We start from the raw sequence: 22,509 nt of genomic DNA on the forward strand, positions 1-22,509 counted from the left end.
CTAGAACAGACAAATTAACACCACTCATAGACAGTTAGAATTTTGTCCCAAATACAGGACTGAGATCCAAATTAGACTAAACCTAGGCATTTACCATTGTACTATTAACAGATTACTTGTAATTTAGATGATTTCATAAAGCCATTTTGGATCCAATCTTAATTGGGAAGTTTAATTGTTCTGATTCAGGAGTAGATGCTCTCAAAATCTTTTCTTAGTAGACTAACATTCTAAGTGACCTAGACTCCAGGATTTCTTATAGACCCTTGCTAGGAAGTAATCCACTGAGGCACTAAACTGCTTTCTGTCACCAAAGCTCCTCACTCCTTCCTTCCTTCAACTTGCCTAACCAGATGTGGATCAGAGCTGTGAAGATGTTATATGCACATCATAGAAATTTTGTATTGGTTGTCTGATGACATGGGCTTCCTTTGTGATTTTGAACTTTGAAATGAAATCTGTAAACATCAATTGTTTTTATTTGACAGTGATAAACATTGCTGAATATTATAGGTGCACACCTATAATGTCAATACTCAAGTGAATGAGGCAGGAGGATTCCAAATTTAAAGTCAGCCTGGGTTACATAGTGACAAGGTTCAGATATATGTGCTGATTTATACACAATCACTGAATACTAAATAAACATTTTTCTTTTTTGAACCTTTAAATTTTAATGCAATAAACAGATTCAAAGGACTATATAGTAGATTAAAAATATAAACAAACTGAAATATGGATGTGGTTTACTGGATTAGAAATGAACAAGGAAAGAAAAAAGGAGTGATAATTATAGCTTAATTTTGAGTGAAATAAAATTAATTATGTAACTTACCTTGGAGTATCATCAATTTAAAACATGGTGATACTCCAGGTAAGTTAATGATCATAGAAGATGCTGAAATTGATTTTCATAAGTATGTTCAGTTGTTTGAGAAAATCTGAAAAGTGAAAGTTTATGCCTCAAAGTGAAAATTTATGTCTGAAATCAAAGTATTAATACTGAATATAAATTTATTAGTGAATAAATTACTTGACATCTGAACCTGAATTTAGTTTTATAAGAAAAATCAAAAGGCTATATTGAACCAGCACAGTCTAATCATTTAAGTTAGTACATTTTTTCATTGTCAAATCAGTTTTACAAAAATGTAATCTACCTGCTATTGTTCAGCATCACTGTTTTGATGTTTTGGTACTCTGACTCCAATACTTTCTGCCCAGATCTAAAGGTTTGTCTGTATAAATTATTGAATACTCAGAAATGTAGGATATTTTTAAAATGCAGCTTTGTTATAGAAACACAGTAATAGTAATTCTAAATTCTAACAATGCATCCTGATTTAATGAATAAAGATTTCTTTTTAATCAATACTTAATTATTTTTATGCAAATGGAAACTATTTTAATACTTGAAAATAGTTTACTCTCTTAGGCTGGTTAAGAATTTCACTCTGAAGTTTCGTTATCCCTTACCAAAGGGTTGCCTTTCTAAATGCCTTTTGAGTCCTGTTCAATTTGCGCAGAAACCAAACCAACAGATCTTGTTGAGTAGGATTTCATTATGTTCCTTCAAGCCCATATTTTGTTGATATTTTGGTTTATTCAGATTTGTAACTTTATATACAGTATTATGTAGTTTATAGGAATATTGTGTTTATCTGATTTATTCACCTATATTTCACAAAAGAAACTAATTAAGTGCATATTTTTTAAAGGAGATAAATCTATAACACTATTTGTAGAATTAAGGAATTTGTATTTTTATAAATTATGAAAAATACCTTTCTATACAACTGCAAATATTTTTAAAAATCAGTCTTCTTTTGCTTAGAGAATGCACCTTGTGATTTAATCTATAGTTGTTTTTTTCTTTCACATATCTAGCATCCTAAGCAAAAGACACATACAAAGAAAAATAATACTATAATGCAGGCATATAGTGGAATAATAAACTGCTGTAAAGTGAAGACTGTGTTTTGCTGCATTAGATAATTAAAAAGGAAAAATTAAGTGAGTTAAATTGTGAATTACGTGATACAAAGAATGACTAGAGTTTGACTAGTGTGATGATGCATATTCTCATGTGAAGTTGAATTGAATTTTAAAGAAAGGCCAGCATAATAGGTATTCTATATTGTTTTTCAGTTCTTTCTGAAAAGTAAGGATAAGGAGCAAAGCTATTTTTATTTTTCCGTGTTGATATTCTTGTATATTTTCTTTTGATCTTAATTCCGTGTATCTTTTAAACATAGAATTAATAATACTTCTGTTATTTTGTATCTTTTTTCCTACTTAGCAAACTTATTTTTGAAACATTTTGCTAAGTAGGTCATACACTTCCTGGCCACTATTTTAATGAATATTTAATATGTCCTGTTAGAATGCACCTTGATTATTTAGCCATTCTCCTCTTTGTAATCATTTTGTTTCTACCTTTTGTTGTCATAAATAATATTTGACCTATATTTTTAAGCAAAAACTTCTTACATAGTTTCGATTTTTTTTTTTTTTGTTTACTTCTCAGAATAGTTTAGGTGGGCCATTGGATATGAACTTTTTTTTTAAAGAACTGTGTCACTTTATAATATTGCTGAAAAAGCACTTGGATACTATTTTGTCATATCTTTAATAATAGTTGATATTTTCATTTTCAACTAGTATCAAATGCTATTTTCATAGGCTGAAAATGATACTGCTTTTCTACAGTTTCTGTACTTAGGATATTTTCTCTTATTTACTAGATATTTTCTCCTAAAGATTATATGTATAAACGTATATATGTATACATATATATGCACAGACAAGATACATAATTACACTACTAATTTCTATGAACTCACTGAAAAAAATGGTTTGTGCTTTCACTGATCATTTTTCATGCGTATATCTTGTAATCTGAGCAACTAATTTGAAGATAACAATACGCAATATATTAACCATTGTTAGTCTCCCATTATTTTATTTTGAAATTCTGTATCATTTTTATTAATTTTTTATTTAAATTTTGAAAAAAAGATATTTTTTCCTATATGTTTTATCTGCTTTATATTCTTGGTTCTAAATCTCACATACCAGCTAGTTTGTATATGCGTTCTCAGACTCCAGTACTTCTGCCCAATATCTGGTGCTTAGTTTTATAATTGTGGTAAATTTTTGTGGGATTTTTTTCCCCGTGTTGGGTGTTGAACCCACGACCTTGTGTGTCATCTCATGTTTAGAAAATAGTGCCAAATGGCTTAGAGCTCAGTAGCTGAAAAGAGAAATAATGTTTCATTTTGGTTTTTTTGTTTTATAACTTTCAATTACTTTACTAACTCATTCAAAAATACTACTTAGTCAGGGGTGTTGGCTCACAACTGTAATCTCAGCACTCAGGAGGCTGAAAGGTGAATTACAAATTGGAGTTCTGCTTGGGAATTTAACAACTTCAAGGTCAACCTGGACTACGTAATGAGACCCTCTCTAAACCCTGCCTTCCCACACTGGCCCAAAAACCTTTTTGAGTTAGAACTGCCATGGTAACTAGACAAACTGTTTTCAAAGATTTTATAATGTAATAGTAAGTGTACACAAGTAAAATTGTGATTAAAACAGTATGATAGATACTATATTAGACCAGCAACATATTTTTGATAAATTGATAAATATGATAAATATTGTTTTAATGTTTTGATTTCCATATCAGTAATTGATAAGGTCAAATATATTTTCATGGGTTTATTGGCCCTTTTCAGTATAAACTTGTATTTTTATTTGTCTAATGATTTTTTCTTTTCATTTCTGTCCTCTCTCCACCCACTTCCCACTTCTTAGGTATGAAGCTCTCTTTCCATTAGTTTTGTCATGTTTGATGTTTATCTGGATATACATGGAACAAGAAACCCTACAACAATCTGGTATTTTCTCTAAACAGAAGGTAGCTTGTCAAAATCCTTGTTGTGTTTAAAAATGCTAAAATATTCTCTGACCTGTAAGGAAGTTGAAATGTTACTTCATCAAAAATTCTACTTAAATTTTAACATTTAAAGAAAATTTAATGTAGCATTTAGTAAATGTTATTTAGCATTAGTAAACGTTAACCAGTTTGTATGAAATTCTCACTTATCACAAAAAGTATGAACTTACAGTTTTATAGGCTGTATGTAATTGGGCTTTTCTTAGTAATTGCTTAAAAATCACTGATGTAAAAAAAAAATCAGTATAGGTGAATGAATGGAGGAGAAAAGAATGTCCTTAATCTTATTTTCATTTGTCATCATATTGTTTTTCCTCTGTCAGTTTTAGTCAGAAAAATGTTGGTGTCACAAGATCATGAAAGTGACATTTAAATTCCCACTGTAATTTTTCTGGTTATCCTAATCCATGAGTGTTTACAAGCTGTGATTAAAATATACAGTGAGTGTTTACATTACTAGGATTTATTCCAGTAAAAACACATTGTCATTAGTCTCTCTCAAAGTACCCAGCCTCTACTTCAAACACACTTGTCCTATTGTTCTTGCCACTTTCTGAAGTAGTTCTGGAAGTCCTCTTTTGTGTCTTTAATAAGTTTAGTATTTTTTAATTTAAACACTCACCCTATTTTTAGATTGTGTCTTATTATATTCTTTCATCTTAGTAATTGTGGCCTCAGGCCAATTTTGGAGTGTTTATGCAACACAGAATACTTACAGTTAGCTAACAGCCAATCAAAATTTCTTTTAACTTTTGTTTTTATTAATATATATTTGAGTACATAATGATTACATTCGTCATAGGGAGTCGGTTCATGTACATAGCACATATATTTTTATGTCCCCTTTTTCTTTTTGTTGCCCTCCCAGCCAGCCACATTTTAAAGTCAGCTTTATCATGTTGAGTTAAACTGATATATCTTGTCTTTTTTAAAATTAAAGGTAATGAGGAATTGGTGATAAAAGTATTTACAATTGTACTGAGGCCAGGTAAATGAATACAAATTGCTGAAAAATACTTTCATAATTGATCCGTCCTTAACTGCCTCCAGTTAGGCTTATTGAAAGGAACTGATAATTCAGAATAACTAATCTTAACACAGCAAAGATCTTACTGAGGTATACTGAATAACTATTGATTTTTAACTTTCAGTACTAGAATAGTAAAACTACACAAAAGAGTAGTTTTGATCAGATGAATGTAAACATTCAGAAACTGTCCTTAATATTTCATCAGACCACAGTCATTGTGTCACATTTTAAATTCTTTTTTAAAACTGAAATCAAGTCTGTTTTTTTCTAGAAGAAATTATTAAAGCACCCTAAGTGCTTAGCTGAAAAATTACACAGGGAATAGAGTGGCACTAATTCATCTGTTAGCAGTCTTTCATGTGGTTAGGAGGATTAAGCGAGTATATCTATCTGACTGTGATTGACAGCCATTTTACCAAAGATATTAGTATTTTGCTTTGCTAATGAAAAATAAAATTTGTCTGCAAATAAAATGAACAGAAAAAGAAACAGGATTAATTTTAACATATCTTTTTATATTAAACCGTACAGGAATTTAAGAAATCAGGATACTTTCTAGGCAATCAAGTTTTTGAAAGGGAAGAATTCTATAGGAATTTAAAAGTGAAGTGTTTATGATGGATAGGGAAAAACTCAATTCTCATTTTTATTGAACATATCCTAACACTATAGCTCTGTTTAGTACGTTATTCAAAACATATTTTCCTTTTGGCAGATTTTAATAAAACATAATTAAGATATTTTTTAAAAAATATATTGTTGGGTTTTTTGTGGTAGCACAGGATATATTTCCAGCCCCATGTTAGCGTCCTTTATAAGTTTGCCTTTGAGTATAGACATAAGCCAACTGTTAATGTGAATTAATAATATTTCTTCTCTCATAGCTCACCAGTATCCAGTTCTCCTACAATACTGATATAACTCAGTTTCGACAACTATATCTGGATGACGTCCGTAGGGCTTTTTTCCTTGTATCCTTTGTTGGGACTTTTATTTTAAATCCTGCAAAATCCTATTTATTAGAAGTAGGAAACATGGTAGATATTTTTGCTCATTAATTATTAAAGTGATACTACTTTAGCAGCTTTTTATTCTCACAACTATCGTTTTTTCACATATATAAATTCACTTTTTAAAAATTTTAAGTATATACTTTACTACATAAAAAGCGTATTTTTACCACTTAAGATACCAGCAATTACGATTTTATCACATATATTTTTTAAAAATTAAACCATTACAGCTAAAGCTGAAATCTTCTGACTAGTTTTTTTGTCTTTTTGGTTTTGGGCTTTTTTGTTGTTGTTTGGTTTTTTTGAGACAAGGTCTTGCTATGCAGTTCAGGCTGGCCTTGAGCTCACTTTGTAGCTCAGTCTAGTCTCGAACTCACAATGTTCCTCCTGCCTCAACCTGCTGATGTTGGGATTACAGACATGTTCCACCATGACTGGCCTATGGCTACTTTTAAGAAATTCATAAAATTTTAAATTTAAGTTTTCCAGCTCTGTAAAGATATTGATTTCACTTCCTTTGTCTGTGTAGCCAAAAGTGGCATAATGTGGTAGTTGTGATTTTTAAATTAGTTTTCCATAATGACTGCTAATTTATGTGAGAAAGAGAAAGAGAGACAGAGACAGACAGACTAGGAATTGAACCCAAGACTTTGTTTATGGTAGGCAAGTGCTCTACCACTAAGCTACATATAGAACCTTTTTAAAAAATTATTTTACTCTAGTTTTTCTAATTTTGAATGAAGGTCTTGCTGAGTTACTCAAGCTAACCTTGAATTTGTGATCCTACCTCAACCTCACAAGTAGCTAGGATTATAGATATATGCCATCATCCCAAGGCTATGACTCTACTGATTTATATTCCTACCAACAGTGTATAAAGATTCTGTTTTCCTCAGATCCTTGTCAATATTTATTTTTCAACTTTTAGAATAGCATTCTATCATGTGTGAGGTAATATCTCATTGTGGTTTTGATTTTTATTTCTCTGTTAGTGATGTTGAGAATTTTTAAAATATACCTGTTGGCCATTTTATGTCTTCTTTTGAGAAGTCTGTTCAGGTCCTTTGACAGTTTTTAAACTGAAGTGCTTGGATTTGTCTTTTAAGCTGTAGAAGTTCTTTACATCTTTTGGATATTAACCTTTTGTACATATTGGAGGCATTTCCTTTGAACTTATAGTGGTGTAAGGTTTGGGCCTTTCAGGTTCAGAAAAATAGATATTCTTATTGTCTCCTTGTCACTTCTCAGTTTTATTTTGCCTATTTTCATAAGATCTTCCCACTCATCCTGTACTACAAAACAAAAGCAAAAAGCTTTTTCCACCAAACTCTGCATTTCCCCCATAATTACATTCTGTCCTTTCTATTTGCTACCAAAACTCTTGCAGGATAATTCCTTACTTGTTTCCATTATTTCTTCTTTATTTATGGGCTATACCCAGAAATGTAGAACAGTGGCTGGCACATAGTTGTACTGTATCAATGTTTGTCAAATGTTTTTGCTGAAGCTACACTGGATAGTCCTGCAGTGGTGTTCTGATTATTGCATATCTAATCGATACTTCACCACACTAATATTTAACTCTATTGATTTTCCTCTTATTTTCCCTGGAATACTATTTAAATTTTCTTCTTAGTTTTCTGTATTATCTCTCTTCTCCTCCAAATCTCTTCCTTTGCCTAATCTTGATCTGTTTTTTTCCAAACTTCACTGTTTCTCCGTCATCCTTTCCTGTAACAGTAACAAAAGCAACTATGCAGACAACTCTTGAGACAACTTATTCCAGTACTGACCTCTTTCTTGACCTCAGAAGCTAACTATGTGGCCAGCATTTCCTGGACGCCACCCAGTATGTCCCAAACTATCTCTCAAAGCCTCCCCTGCTCCTCTGCCCTCCCCTTCCCTCTCCTTTGTCTCCCTTCCTCTCATTTAATGGCTTTACCATGTTCTCAGTCACCCAGACCTCCAAACTTACCATAATGAACTGCTCCTTATCCACTTCTATGGCTCTGTGGCCTGCCTTTGTTCTCTACATGTTCACTGTCATTAACTAGTTCAGAACTACTTGTCTCTGATATGGACTACTGAATTAGTTCCTTAATTAGATTTTCTGCCTCCAACTGTTTATTTCCCTAATCTAAATATCACAGATTGATATTTCTTGCTTCATCTTTTACTGTATCTTTCAATTAACTTTAAGCTCCTATCATACCTATTTACTGTTTCATGATTATATCATTAATTTTTCTACTTTTTCTTTACTGATCTTAGAGATTGTTATATTCTAAGTGCTTCACTGTCTCTGCATATCATAGACAAAAAATGTTGGTTGATTAATTAAGTAAATATATGCACAAATACATTTAAGGCTCATTTTACCAACTTAGATGCCACTTTTATACCAACAGTTGTCATAACATACACTATTTTTTCAGGGTTTTTATACCATGTGCATGTATATATAATAAAATAACAAACATTTATTGAGTCCTTTCAGTAGACCACACATTGTTTTGAGTATTTCATTAGCAATAGGTACTTTGATGCTATCAGATTAATGTCTTTTTATTACTATTATAATACAAATCTAAGATTAAGAAATGTCAAAAGGATGTTCAACATTTTCATTTCACTCTCTACTAAAGTTTTCTAAAGCAGGGTATATTATTTCTTTTCTTAGCCTTTTGAAGAACCTCGCATGGGGTTCCTGCATAGTGAACACATAGTAAGCCTATATGCACTAAAATTAAAACTGTCTTGCAAGTCACTGTTCTTTCAGAAAAGTCACTATCAATCAACTGTAGACGTAGTCCAACTTGCTTGTGTCCTGACAGTGAGAACTAACTTCCCCAAGTTATTAGTAGCCAAGTGAAGATGGCTTCCCAGGTGTCATGGTGTTCAATACATTGTTTCTTTAGTCTGGTCCTTTCAAAGCACATTCACAGTGGAATATATAAGAAAAGCAAATTACTCTTCTGGTGGAATTGGCATGCCTTTTCTAAATGGAAAAGAAGTTGGTATGACTTTGGACTAGCTTTGGCATTTCTTTAACTCTATTTAGGTCTTCTTCTTAGTGACAGCATTTTTTGGAACTGGAAACATAGCTTCTATTAACAGGTAATTTAAATTGAAAACAATATGTATGTATTGAAAGTACCTTGTTTATACTGAATAATATATTTTGCAGCTTGATATCGATTGTCACATACAGATCTATTTTGCTTTTTTAATAGCTTCATGATACTCCTTGATGTAATGTATGCTTGTGTAAGAGTAAATCTCAGAGAATTAAACATGTTTAGCAGAACAATCTTTTAAAGTTATAGTATGAATTCTAAAGTGCTTTTTCTTTATGTTATGATTCCCTAGCTTTGATCTTGCTTCTGTCTACTGCTTTTTGACTGTGTTTAGTCCTTTTATGATGGGAGCCTTGATGATGTGGAAGGTTAGTTTTCTTATTTTATTATTTATATTAAGATTGATTAAGATGATGAATTCATTGTGATTTAAGATTATATAACTTATGACATTAAGATTAAAAGCCATTGTGAGAAACTTAAATGGCAGTGGGAAGAAAACATCTTTCTAGACACTGTTACCACTGCCATCTGGAAGCAGAATCATCCTGCACTTACTTACAAATACAATTAACCTTTATGCTTTACTCTTGAGACTGTTTGACTTCAAAAGAGTAAGATTTCATGTTAGTTCCAGAATGTCCTATCAGAGGTAGTTAAAGCTTGTACAGAACCTGTGATCAAAACTGCAGTGCTGGGGGCTGGAGATTTAGCTCAATGGCATAAGCGCCTGCCTTGCAAGCAGGCAGTCGTGAGTTCGATCCCTGGTACCGATAAAAAAAAAAAAAAAAATGAAAAAGACAAAAAAAAAAAAAAAAAAAAAACAAACTGCAAGTGCTGCTAAAGATTTTATAGCTTCCTGAACACATTGCCCCCACCCACAAAACTGCCAATGTGTTATAATCTATGTACCTAAAATTGATCTTTTCCTTTGACAGGTATGTCATTGAGTGCTCCATTCATTAGCATGCCAGGCACTAGCTGGGAACTAACAATACAAAAATAATAACATATTCTTAGGTTTCTGGGTATTGATTCTATTTCTCCCCTTCTTCTTTAGAGTCATTATACTTCAGTTGTTCCTTTTATCACATTTTCTCTACTATAGCTACTGTGGTAGAGAATTTTATGCAATTAGTATATACTTACTTAGAGTAATTGTAGACTAAAATATGATTACCTCTGCATGGATCGTGTAAGCAATAATAGTTCTTAAAAATATGTATTTTCTTATAGGAGTTTTGTTACTGCACTAATACTATTTTTTGTTTCAGTACTAATACAAATATGCATTTAAGAAATGTTAAAAAGATGTTGGCTGGGGATGTAACTCAGTAGTAGGGTTGACCTGGAATGCACAAGGCCCTGGGTTCAATCCCCAGTAACATAAAAACAAACAAACAAGCAAAAAAAAAAAAAAAAAGAGATGTATAGTACTTTGTTATATCCCATTCTTTATCAAATTATTTTAAAATGTTATTTCCTTAATTTTAATTCACATTTTAAAAACTGGTAGTTATTTTATGACTAGTAAAGACTGCAAATCTAGCTAAAAATAAGGAAGAAAGAAAAAGTCAAATTATAATACTGCATCTTTAATCTGCAGCATAATTCATTTCACTTTAACAGCATAATACACTTGACTTTGTTGATTGATTGTTAGTGAGAACCTTTAGAAACACAAAAAGCAATGATAAAGCAACTATACTTGTTTACAGTGTTATGATATCCATATTATATGAGTTCAAAGATTTTGAATCATGTTATCAGGCTGCTTAATTTATTTGATTTTGGTGTTCCTTCCGTGCCTTTTATAACCTCTTGGAGTCATTTAAACATTGTCATGAATTGTTAGGATGAGCCAAATAAAAAATAAATTGTAGTAAGTTTTTATTTGGAATATGCATTAATGTTTATTGTTTATGCTGTATATGTTAATGTAGCTTTTTAAATGTTTTGTCATTGTTTTATGCCATTGATGTTGTGCATTTCAGTGTTTGCTCTTCATTAGTATGTATATAAAATATTTGAGAAATTCAAAATATTTTCATAAGCAGAAATAGCATTTGTTTCAAAACTGAGTTCGGTGGAAGATGTCTATGACTGAGCAAGGAGAATCTCAGAATAGAGGCCAACTAGGGCTATTTAGAAGACACTGTCACAAAATAAAGCAAAAAGGATTGGAGGCAGGCAGAGTGCCCTGTGTTTGATCTTTAGTAATACCCACCCAAAAAAGGAAATAGTACTTGTTTCAAAAGCTGTTTCAAATTCTTCAGTTACCAATGACATCATTTGTTATTCTTTTAAACAGATTTTAATTCCTTTTGTTCTTGTGATGTGTGCTTTTGAAGCAGTTCAGTTAACTACACAGTTATCTTCAAAAAGGTAAGAAGTTATAGAAAAAAGTAGCTCCTAGTAGCACCATTTGGCTGTGAAATGTGAAGTGGAAGAAGCAAGAGGTTGATGTGGCCAAGTGATCCCACACATATGTAGCCAGGAACTTCAAAATTCCCATAGCAGATCTCTTTCCTCTAGGGGGAAAGACAGCTCCCCTCTTCCACCATAAAGGGGACTTGCTAATTCTCAGAGGGAAGGGGACTCAGAGCTATGCATATTACTGCATGTACAGTCGGGGTGGGCTGGCCATTACCACAACTTTAATCCACATTTATATACCTAGACCCAGCCACCTCTGAAAAGCCTCACCTATGCATGCACGAGGCTTTCAGAGCCATCTAGATACAAGCCATAGCACCCAGAGATTCTCTTTCGTACTATTTTCAACTAACCTCTCATCTTGTTTTCGTTAGTTGCACAAGCCAAAAAGTCTATCCATCCCTTACTTATTAAATATCACTGATATCATTTCTGTCTCAGGTCTACATTTTCAGTCTTGTTTATGTTGCTGGACATTTTCTTATAACCCTTCAATAGGATTAATATGGGAGTGTGGTTTATGCTAATGACTTGCTTATTAAATCCATAATGACAAGAATAAGTTCAATATAACAAACCAGTGACTTGATTCTAACTGCATTTCTCTGGCTCATTTTCTAAAATATGTATTAAGCAAAGGTGATATAAAAAAGCTGTGTTCACTTTAGTTTATTTCACATGATTTAACTTTTCTACATATTAATAATTTGTCTAATTTCTTGGTCTTTATAACTGGATTCATTAGCAAAACCTTGTGCATTTTGGGTAGATACCAAAAAAAGGAGTTTTGGGACTTGATTTCCTGATAGGTAGTCTGCTAGGAAGGATTTTGGCTGTGAGTAACGAAAATCTAACTGGTGGTAGATTTGTTTCATATGATGAATGTAGAGAAGGCCACATAAGAGCCAGTGATGCCTTCAGCAGTGCTAGCTTTTGGCTCTCCCCTCCTTTGGATACTGCTTTTATCCTCATAGGTTACCTGAATATTCTCTTTTGGATTTTAATATACTTAAAAACTCTGTCTATTGTATTATATGTAACTTTTCTCTTTCTTTTCCCAGCCTTTTTCTCATTGTTCTCGTCTTATCAGACATCATGGCCTTGGTAAGGTATTACTGAATGTATGACATAAATAAGGTCAAGAAACTAGGAGTTGAGTAATAAAGAAAAATATGAATTCATTTCATGAAATATTTAGATATTTAGTCCTAACTGCTGGGATAAAGACAAGCTACTTTATTAAAAAGAATTCTTCATAAAAGGTCAAAAGATTCATTATTTGATTTATTCAGCTCTATCATTTTATGCCTAGTCTTCCATATTGCTTTGTATCTGAAATAGACATTCCATAGGAAATTAACAGAAGAAACTAGGATTCACAGAATTTGCTAAACCCTGGTATATTCACAGTTATGGTTTATGACAGTAAAATGATACAGATTGAAATCAGCTAAGGGGAGAGAGAGATAAAACACGGTCTGAGATGACACCAAATGTAGAGATTCTGTTGCTTTCTTCCTGTGGAGTTACAACAGTGTTATTCTCTCTACACTCAGGTACGTAATACAATTTGAACCTACCAAACTCAATCCAGACATATGTTTATATAAGCGGTTCTCTGTCAGAAATGTACTTCCATGTCTGTCTCCCAAGCCTCCTCTTTCACTTGATTCCTGCTTTTCACAACAATTCCTTCTTTCCAACAAGAAATTTTCTCTTATACCCTTTCTTCAGTGCTTCCATAATTGCCTATATTTTCCAATGCACGTGGCTTAGTGATTATTAGTATATAATAGGTGATATCAGTAAGTATTTGTTGATGAATGGATGATACGACTTCTCCTCATTTATGTCTGGTATCTTTTATGCCTTTCATTAATTTTGGTTCCTTCTTTATTTCTAGTTGTTCACAAAAGTGTTGTGTTCATTTTATTGAATGCTAATCGTAATTCAGGTTAGACTATTGCTCATTTTAGTCCAAGCAAAGTTTTAGTATAAGCCATATTCTTGTTGATCCCAAATAGATAGTTATTCTGAAGCATCAGAAATATAAAACAGTTTTAAACCAAGTTTATTTTTTAGATTGAATTTAGGCCTTTCAAAAGGCCTAAAAATAGGCCTTTTAAATTAGAACCATGTTTTGTTATATTTTACAGCAATTTTTCTTCTTGATCAAGGATTGTGGCAGCTGGCTTGATATTGGAACAAGGTATAGTGTATATTCATATAGAAGCTACTAACACTACAGTGGAAAAAGAAAAGTTGGTATATTAATAGACAGAGTATCAGTATGATTTTGAGGTAAGCATAGCCAATAATTATTTTAAGCCTCTGGAACCAAGACATCTCTCCACTTCTTGGAATAACACGTCGGTATTTTCTTGGAATGTTGGGGAGAGGAAGAGGAAAATGGATGTTACATCTGGAAAGAAATAAAGGACAGTAGGAAGAGAGAAAAAAATTTTAATCTGGGGTTCAAATACATTGTACCAATATCCTTGTATGTTCTCTCAAATTTATAATATCTCTGAAAAACTAAGACTCTTTGGCTTGCACTATGAATTTTTTTTTGTAATTTTCATTTAAAGAGACTAAAACCAATCAAAATAAAACAGAATAAAGCCAGTCAAACCAAAACACTATAAATGACATAGGACTTTAAAACAAGATAATAGGAAATCAATGATGGTTACCATGCCTCTTGTTGTCTTCAAAATAAGCTGCCCCTACCTTAGTAAAAATAGTAAAAATCAAGCAAAATGAACAGACAGAGCAATAAAAATAAAACAATGAGCACAATAAAGGACTTCAAAGCAAAATAATAATCCAAAATGGCTACCATAATATGTCTTGTTATCTTTGAAATAGCTACCCATGCCATCAGATATAATAAAATCAGACCAGACAAAACAGAATAAAACAAAACCAAATAAAACAATGAAAATGATACAGGACTTGAAAACAAGATAATTGGGAATTAACAATATCTACCACCTTCAGAAGGAGATACTCCATAGTTGCTACATTGTGGATTGTTATCCTCTGAATAGATGATCAAACACTACCAGCGTTAAGCCTGCAAAGTAAATGAAACCCTAAACACTAAAAGCATTAAGTTGCATTTTACCTCAATAACTATCATGGCAGCCTGTATTTCTCCAGATCACCTGTCCACTTATGGGGGGGGCCTGTGCACCAGAAGAGGCTGGCATCTGGTTCTCCCCACAGTGGCCTACACATGTCGCCAACTTACAGGGAGGGCCGGGCTTCTTATTGGCTTCTTGTTTTCCTCGCCCACAGTCCATGAATGGTGCTGACTCATGGGAAAGAGCTGGTATCTGGTTCTCACATCAGCATCCTGCACGTGGTGCCAACTCGCAGGCGGGGGGCTTGGCTTCTTGTTCTGCACTATAAATTTTATGTGATGGTTTAAATTTCATACAGTCAAGCATGGTGGCATATTTATCCCAGCACTTGAGAGGATGAGTCAGGAGGATCACTGTGAATTTGAGGCAGTCTGGGCTACATAGTGAGTTCAAGGCCAACCTGAACTGCATAGTAAGACCCTGTCTCAAAAAAAAAAAAAAAAAAAAAAAAATTCAGACTGAGGTTATAGGACAGTGCCTGCCTGGCAAGCATGAGGTCCTGAGATCAATCCTTGGTACAAAAAAAAAGAAAGAAAGAAAATTTCATGTTATCACTACTTTTAGACACTTTAGTATAGGAATATTTTTAACATGTGCTCCTATAATATTGTTATTTAAAACGTAATCTGAACAAAGTCAGTTTCTTCATCATGATATAATACCAATCAAGTCTGTTAAATTTCTTTTCTTTGAGAAGAAAGTTGATTCTTCTGTCTTTTTTCCCAAATGTATTCTCAAATGGAGTACTTTTTATGGACTGATTTTATTTCATTTAGTCAATATTTGTTCTCACTTTCTGTTGCCAGGAATTGTGTAGATTTTCATGAGATTATAACATTCTCTGTCTTAGGTAGCTCACAGTTTTATAATGTGTCTTCTTTGTATTATGTATCATATATGCCTCTCCTAATAATGGTTTCTTTGCATCTGGGATCTGATTAGAATCTTGCACATGTCATATGTAGAAGGTACTTAACAGATCACTGATTTTGTTTTCCTTTGTCTCTTAAATACGAAAATTAAGGGAATGTATTGACACCTTCTCACTAGCTGCGTCATGCCAAGGTGTTCAAGCAAATAGTATGCCAGAGCGTAGGCTTAGACAGGGTGGTTAGGTTTGAATCTTGGTTCTCACTTTTTAGTTATGAGGCCATTTGTAAGTGACTTAAACTCTTAATGCCCTCATTTCTCTCAAAGTCATTTTGAATGAATAATAACCCAAGTAATGACATAGTATTTAGCATCTAATAAATATCGATAAATGTCTGTTATGACTATTGTTATTCTTTAGTTTTATTTTTAATCCTTTATAGTGTTGTATGTATTTGACATACTCTCTCCATAATTTGATTAATTTTCATTTTACACATAGGCCAGAAAACTTACTTACTTGAAAAATAGTCTAATGAAACATTTTTGTGTGAAATTTATTTTAATCATGGGCACATATACAGAACTTTTATCATAACCATTTTTAATTATTTCTACCATCTACCTCTTGAAATCTTTACATCTTACATCTTACAAAACTAAAACTTTGAACTTATTAAGCAGTAATTTTCCATTTTCCCTTCCTTATGCCCTAGCAATCAACATCCTGTTCTACTCAATGAATTCGACTATTCTGTGTACCTGTGGAGATGAAATTATAGTGTTTGCCTTTTGTTGTTTTGTTTTTCTTTTTTCTTTTCTTTTTCTAGTACTGGGGTTTGGAACCAGGACCTTCATACTAGATACAACCCCAGCCCTTTTTTAATTTTGTGTTTTGACACAGGGTCTTGTTAAGTCACTAATGTTCATTCATGATTCTGCTTATGTGTTTGTTGTTGATTTGCATTTGTCAAACTGTAATTGTGGAGTGCATGGGCATGGCAAGGCGCAGCGGGGAGGAGAGAGTGGGAGCGGGCCAAGGTTGCTGGGCCAGGCCAGTGCAAGCAAAGTGCTGAGCGAAGCCCCCATGGGTCCTGGCACGGTGCACCCGGTGCCAGTGGAATGGTGCTCCAGGGCCGCAATTCGCCCTTGCCATGGCTAAGGGCTGGCGCAGAGGATGAGGACAAGGAGTATAAGCACCATGAGCTCAGTGGTTTGCCCCAAGCCTGGGGCAGTGCGCTCTTGGGCCAGGCAACGGTAGGTCCAGCACTTGGTGCAGAAAGACATCCAGCAAACAATGAAAAATATACAGAGTTACAAGGCCTATAGAAAAGAAAGGGACGATGATCCATCCAAAACTCAAATATAGTATTTTAATAATTGTATTGATCTTTTTAACATGCTGTTGAATTCAATTTGAAAGCATGTTGTTGAGGATGTCTGTATCTATCTTCATCAGGGATACTGATATATAGTTTTTGTCTTAGTTATTTTTTACCCGTCGCTGAGACAAAATACCTGATGTCCAAGTTGGGAAAGGAAAGGTTTATTTCTTAAGGTTTTTGGAGGTTTCAGTCCACACTTAGTTGGCTCCCAGGCCGGCAGGCATGGCTGGGCAGCCTTTCATGGTGGCTGCAAACAGCAAATTCCAACTAGCAAAGAGCAAGACACACCTTCTTCCTGCTATTACATCACATCCTGGCTCCACCCCTTTGTGGGTGGAGCACTGACACCATCAAGCACTAGACAATGAACAAATAACAAATGCACAATTCAAACTCATGAGGCCTGGGGGACACAGACATAAACCATAACAGTTTTATTTTCTTGTTGTGACCTTGTCTAGTTTTGGTACAGAATGAGTTTGGAAGAGTTCCTGCCCTTTCAATTTCATGGAATAGTTTGAGAGCATTGGCATTAGTTCTTCCGTAAAGGTCTGATAAAAGTCAGCAGTAAACCCATCTAGTCCGAGACATTTCTTTGTTGGGAGACTTTTAGTTACCACTTTGGTCTCATTATTTGTAGTTGATCTAGGTAAGTTTTTTTTAATGTCCTCTTGGTTCAATTTTGGTAAATCACATTGTCTAGAAATCTGTCCATTTCTTCCATATTTTCCAATTTATTGGCATACAGTATTTCAAAATATTCCATAACAATATTATGAATTTCAGTGGTATCTTTTATAGTATCTCCTGTATCATCTCTAATTTTAAGAGCTTGGCTCTTCTGTTTCTTTTCATTAGTTTAACTAAAGGTTTGTCAATTTTACCTTTTCAAAGAACTGTTTGTTTCAGTGATCCTTTGTGTTTTTTCTCTTACAGCTGATTTTGGCTGACAGTCTATTTTGTTGGGTATAAATATAGCTACTCTCTTGATTTCAGATACCATTTGCTTGGAATTTCCCTTTCTATCAGTCTCTGTATGTCTCTGCAAAGGAGGTGAGTTTCTTTCAGGCAGAGTGTTGTTGTTGGTCTTGTTTTATATTCAGTCAGCCAGTCTGCTCTTTTAATTAGATAATTAAGAGTGTAATTATTGAGAATTATTATTGAAAGGTATATGTAATTGCCCCTATAAGTTTTTATTTTTCCTGGATTGCTTTGAATACTGCATGTTTATGTTTTCCTTAGTCATGCTAGAGATTAGATGATTTACCTTATTGATAATGTTTTCTTTTTTCCTACTTGTCATTTGCTTTTCTACTTTTCTAGTGAAATTTATTCTTTCCCATGGTCTCCTGCTCTTTTCCTTTTCTGGATGTCTAATTCCCTTAAGTAACTTTTTTTTTTTTTTTTTTTTGGTACCAGGGATCGAACTCATAACCTTGCATTTGCAGGCAGGCACTGATGCCACAGAGCTGAATCCCTGGTGACTTCTGAATACTAGTAAAGTGGTCATGAATTCCCTTAGTCTTAATTTAGGCTCATTTTGGAAGGTCTTTATTTCTCCTTTCATTCCAAGAGACAGGTTTTCTACACATAATAATTAAGATTGATGATTATTTTCTTTTAAGAATTGAAGTACATCATTCTGTACCCTTTTGGTCTTTAGAGTTTCTGCAGAGAAATCTAGTTATTTTGATGGCTTTGACTTGGAATTTCTCTGTTACACTTAAATTAGTATTCTTTGTTCTGTTCTTTTGACAGTATAACTCTAATGTATTCTGAAAAAGTTCTTTATTGGGCATGTCTTTGAAGCTCTAAATACCTCCTATACTTGAATGTTCATGTACTTCCCAAGGTTTTGGAAGTTTTCTATTGTTTAGTGAATAGATTCGGTGCCTTCATGCCTATGTTTGATCTTTTAATGGTGTCCCAGAATTCTTGTATATTCTAATCATTCTTTTTATTAATGTCTCAAGGAGATAATTCATCAACCTTGTTTTCAAGTTTTGATGTTCTCAGTACAGGGGCCCTGAGTTCAGTCGCCAGTACCACAAAAAAAAAGGGAGTAGGGAATTGAGGATGTAACTCAGTGGCAGAGGGCTTGTCTAGCAGATACAAGGCCTAAGGTTCAATCTCCAGAACCAGAAGGCTGGAGGAACCCACAAAAACAGACATGAAAGATGCAATAATTATATAGAATAAATTTTAAAACTTTAATTTTTAAAAAGGAAAAAATCAAAACAAAAGTAAAGAGGAGGACAGAAGAAAAATTAAGAACAAAAGAAAAAGGGGCTTTGTAACATTCAAGAGCTTTGTAGGGGATAGCTGTACTTCCCTTTATTGAGGAGTGGGATACATCCATATAAACCAATGAAGGTCATTACATGTAAGTTTCTCAGAGGCACTTAAGAGGGAGAGGCTGTGCCATCCTGTAGTGGGCAATAAGCTACATCTGTATTTATTGGGCCAGGAAGTTTGTTCTTGTCTGAGCAAGTTTCCAGAGAGGACACCACACAGTCTCCTTGCTGCTCGTCCTGTTTCTCAGGCTTCCAAAAATGCCCAAGCTTGGGCTTCCAGAAAGGAAGATATGCTTTGATGATTTTGAGATGTGAAGGAAGGAGGAAAACATAGTTCAGAAAAAGAAACTGTTATGGTCTGTGTCTGGATGTCCCCCAAAGCCTCATATAAGCATGTGGGCAGGATTCTAGAATTTATGATTGATTTATAATCCAGTGCTAGGATTATGGGATTATGGATGTGAGTGCTACACCTACTGTCAGGTGTATGTAGTCTACATACTATATAAGAGACAGAAAGAGTTTCCTCTCTGCACTCCTCCCTTTTGCTCTTGTTGCTTTTGCTGTCTTCCAACACCATGCATTGTTGCCCTTTGCTGCGAGCTACCCTGCCTTGGAACTAGCTGAATATGGGCTGACACTTCCACAACTATGAAATAAATAAACCTTTCTTCCTTTAAATTTAGGTGTTGGGTATTTTGTACCAGCAAAGAGAGAAAAGTATCTAAAACAAGAACATTATCAGATGAAGAAAATACAGATGATTCTGAAGTTCCATCTTCATCAGAAATGAACTCTACTTGTCCCAGATCAATAATGTCAGTGAAGGAGAAGCATCAGTGGTTCAAAATGTTTGCCTCTTTGTTTGGGGAGACTAAAGATGATAAGGAGGAAGAAAAAGAGACACCTGAGTAACCCACAGCAGGCAATGAGAAGACACTTCCAAGCAAAATTCCCAGACCCCTAAGCCCTGGGTGACACTAATGTCTGCTTTGTTGCAAGGAAAATGAGAAGAGGCAATACTGATGTGGGTAGAAATCAGAAGACAAGCTCCTCTGGCTTATGAACCATTTTCTCCCCTTGCCATGATTCATGAGGACAAGGTGACATGGAAAATTCCTTGAGGTTTGGATTGATTGCTTCATGTTTAAATCCCAGGGACATTATAGAGTGGTATAGACTGGCCAAAATATCTCTGGAACAAGACAAAATTAAGTAGATTATTTTTTCCTATACTAAAGTTCTTAAATATAAACCTATTAATATCCATTTTCTATGGGAACAATCAAGTCTGTATGAACAATTGGGTGATTATAATATGACAATGGACAGGTACAGGCTTATCTGAAACCTTTTACATGAGTCTGATGGAAAAAAGTTATAGATATGCCCAAGAATTACTATGAAGTCAATGATAGTACTTCATCTATTAGCATATTCAAAAAGGCTTTCACCAGACACCAGGCCCTGGTCTGCATGGAGGATGACACCCACACAGCCAAGCTATGTAGATAGTATGGCAGAACATTGGTGGTAATTATGAATTTTTCTGGAATTGTAGTAGAAAAAACTTCAGAAGAAGTCAGCACCTTAAAAGAGTAAGGTTATAGTTTCCTTTATATGGGACAGTGTTCATAGAGCTCTCTTGTTCAAAATGTGCTTTTTGGATTGGTGGTTATGTTCTCACAGCTACTATATCCAAGAAGCAGTTTTTCTCCAAGAGATTTGGTGGGGTTGTGTGTGTGTGTGTGTGTGTGTATGTGTGTGTGAGAGAGAGAGAGAGAGAGAGAACTGCTTGCTTTTAAACAAGAAGAAAGAAAATATCTTATTTCTCCATTAATTTTGAAAGATATTTTCATGACAAAGAACAACTGAAGGACTTCATGACTACCAAACCAACCTTACCAAGAGCGCTGAAGGATATTCTAGAGAGAGATGAAGATATCATAGTTCCAGGAGCAGTAGCAGAAGGAGATCGCTGAGCAGGGCAGTCAGTTGAATGGAGGGGGAAAAGTGGGAGACCAATGGCAGGAGGATAACATGGTAGAAATGAGCTAGTACATACCAATTTTAACCATTAATGTGGATGGTCTCAAATCATCAATAAAAAGAAATACAGGCAGAGTGGATCAGGAGACAGGATTCAACAATATGCTGTATACAAGAAACACATTTGGCTCAAAAGAAAATTCATGGACTGAAGGGCAGAGGAGACAAAGCAGTACTCTATGTGACAGGGACCCAGAAAACATCAGGGATAGCTTGCCCATCAACTGTGGAATGGATAGGAAAGATATGGTATTTTTATACAATGGGAAGCTGCTCAGCTATATAGAAGGATAACCTAAAGGCTTTTGTAGGTTAAGATCATGCTCATGAGTGAAATGATTTGGACTCACATCATTTTGTTTCCCTAGTATAAAAAATTGAAAGAGTTAGTGGGATCCAAAATATACAATAGATACTACCATGGTGAAAGGGGAGGAAATGTCTAAAAAGGGAAGGTGGTAGCCATTGTGAATTTCCTATTATCTTGTTTTGAAGTCCTGTATCATTCTCATTGTTTTGTTTGGCTTTATTTTGTTTTGTTAGATTCTACTATGTCTGATGGTATAGGCAGATATTTTAAAGATAACAAGATATATTATGGTAGCCATTGTTGATTTTGTATTATTTTGTTTTGAAATCCTGTATCACTTTCATCATTTTGTTTTGATTGGTTTCATTCTATTCTGTTTTGTTTGATTTTATTATGTCCTATGGTATGGGAGCTATTTTGAAGATAACAAGAAGCATTATGGTAGCCACTGTTTATTTCCTATTCTGTTTTGAAGTCCTATATCATTCTCATTGTTCTTCTTTTTTTTTTTTTTTTTTTTTTTTTGGCTTTATTCTGTTTCACTTTTTTGGTCTTTATTCTCTTTAAAATAAAATTTTAAAAAAAAAGGAAAGGGGAAAGCAGGATAATGGGGAAAAATGTAAATTTTAAAAGGAGAAGAAAAGACAGAATACATACATCAGTAACTTTAAAAATATTAGTGTAAAATAAAAATTTCCTCACTACTGAGGTATCCTATTGTATGGGCCTAAATGGATGTTCACAACCTATATTAGGCTCACTTTTCTGGGTTTTATTAGGCTATATCCTTCTTAATAAGCAGCCTCAACTACCTTGTAGCGATTCTCCCTGTAGAGAACTAAATGTGGCCTGTTACCTCTACTCTAACATTTTATGACCTTTTGATCTTATGTCACATGTCTCTGATATTTTTAGTAATGTTTTAAATTTATGCTCAATAA

The 22,509-nt window shown here is 33.9% G+C and overlaps 1 protein-coding gene across 20 annotated transcripts in view; it reads left to right on the forward strand.

The window, feature by feature from the left end:
- Pign (phosphatidylinositol glycan anchor biosynthesis class N) overlaps nucleotides 1-22,509 on the forward strand; it is a 132,334-nt gene that overhangs the window by 91,593 nt on the left and 18,232 nt on the right. For 12 of the 20 annotated variants that reach the window (XR_010041383.1, XR_010041377.1, XR_010041375.1 and 9 more), the window contains 9 exons: nucleotides 3,817-3,919; nucleotides 5,873-5,959; nucleotides 9,063-9,118; nucleotides 9,371-9,446; nucleotides 11,390-11,463; nucleotides 12,576-12,618; nucleotides 13,671-13,723; nucleotides 17,912-17,968; nucleotides 19,896-20,334. Coding sequence is in view for 5 of the 20 variants with exons in the window: in XM_063231519.1 (XP_063087589.1) it covers nucleotides 3,817-3,919; nucleotides 5,873-5,959; nucleotides 9,063-9,118; nucleotides 9,371-9,446; nucleotides 11,390-11,463; nucleotides 12,576-12,618; nucleotides 13,671-13,723; nucleotides 17,912-17,968 (549 nt within the window). In the remaining 15 variants the exon portion in view is untranslated. Of the gene's footprint in view, nucleotides 1-3,816; nucleotides 3,920-5,872; nucleotides 5,960-9,062; nucleotides 9,119-9,370; nucleotides 9,447-11,389; nucleotides 11,464-12,575; nucleotides 12,619-12,940; nucleotides 13,724-17,911; nucleotides 17,969-19,895; nucleotides 20,335-22,509 lie in introns of all 20 variants that reach the window. The other 8 variants (XM_063231517.1, XM_063231518.1, XM_063231521.1 and 5 more) reach the window with 6 other exon arrangements.

Source organism: Cavia porcellus, unplaced genomic scaffold (genome assembly GCF_034190915.1).
Source record: "Cavia porcellus strain 051 isolate PalLab524CR breed Dunkin Hartley unplaced genomic scaffold, mCavPor4.1 scaffold_20, whole genome shotgun sequence".
Lineage (NCBI taxonomy): Eukaryota > Metazoa > Chordata > Mammalia > Rodentia > Caviidae > Cavia > Cavia porcellus.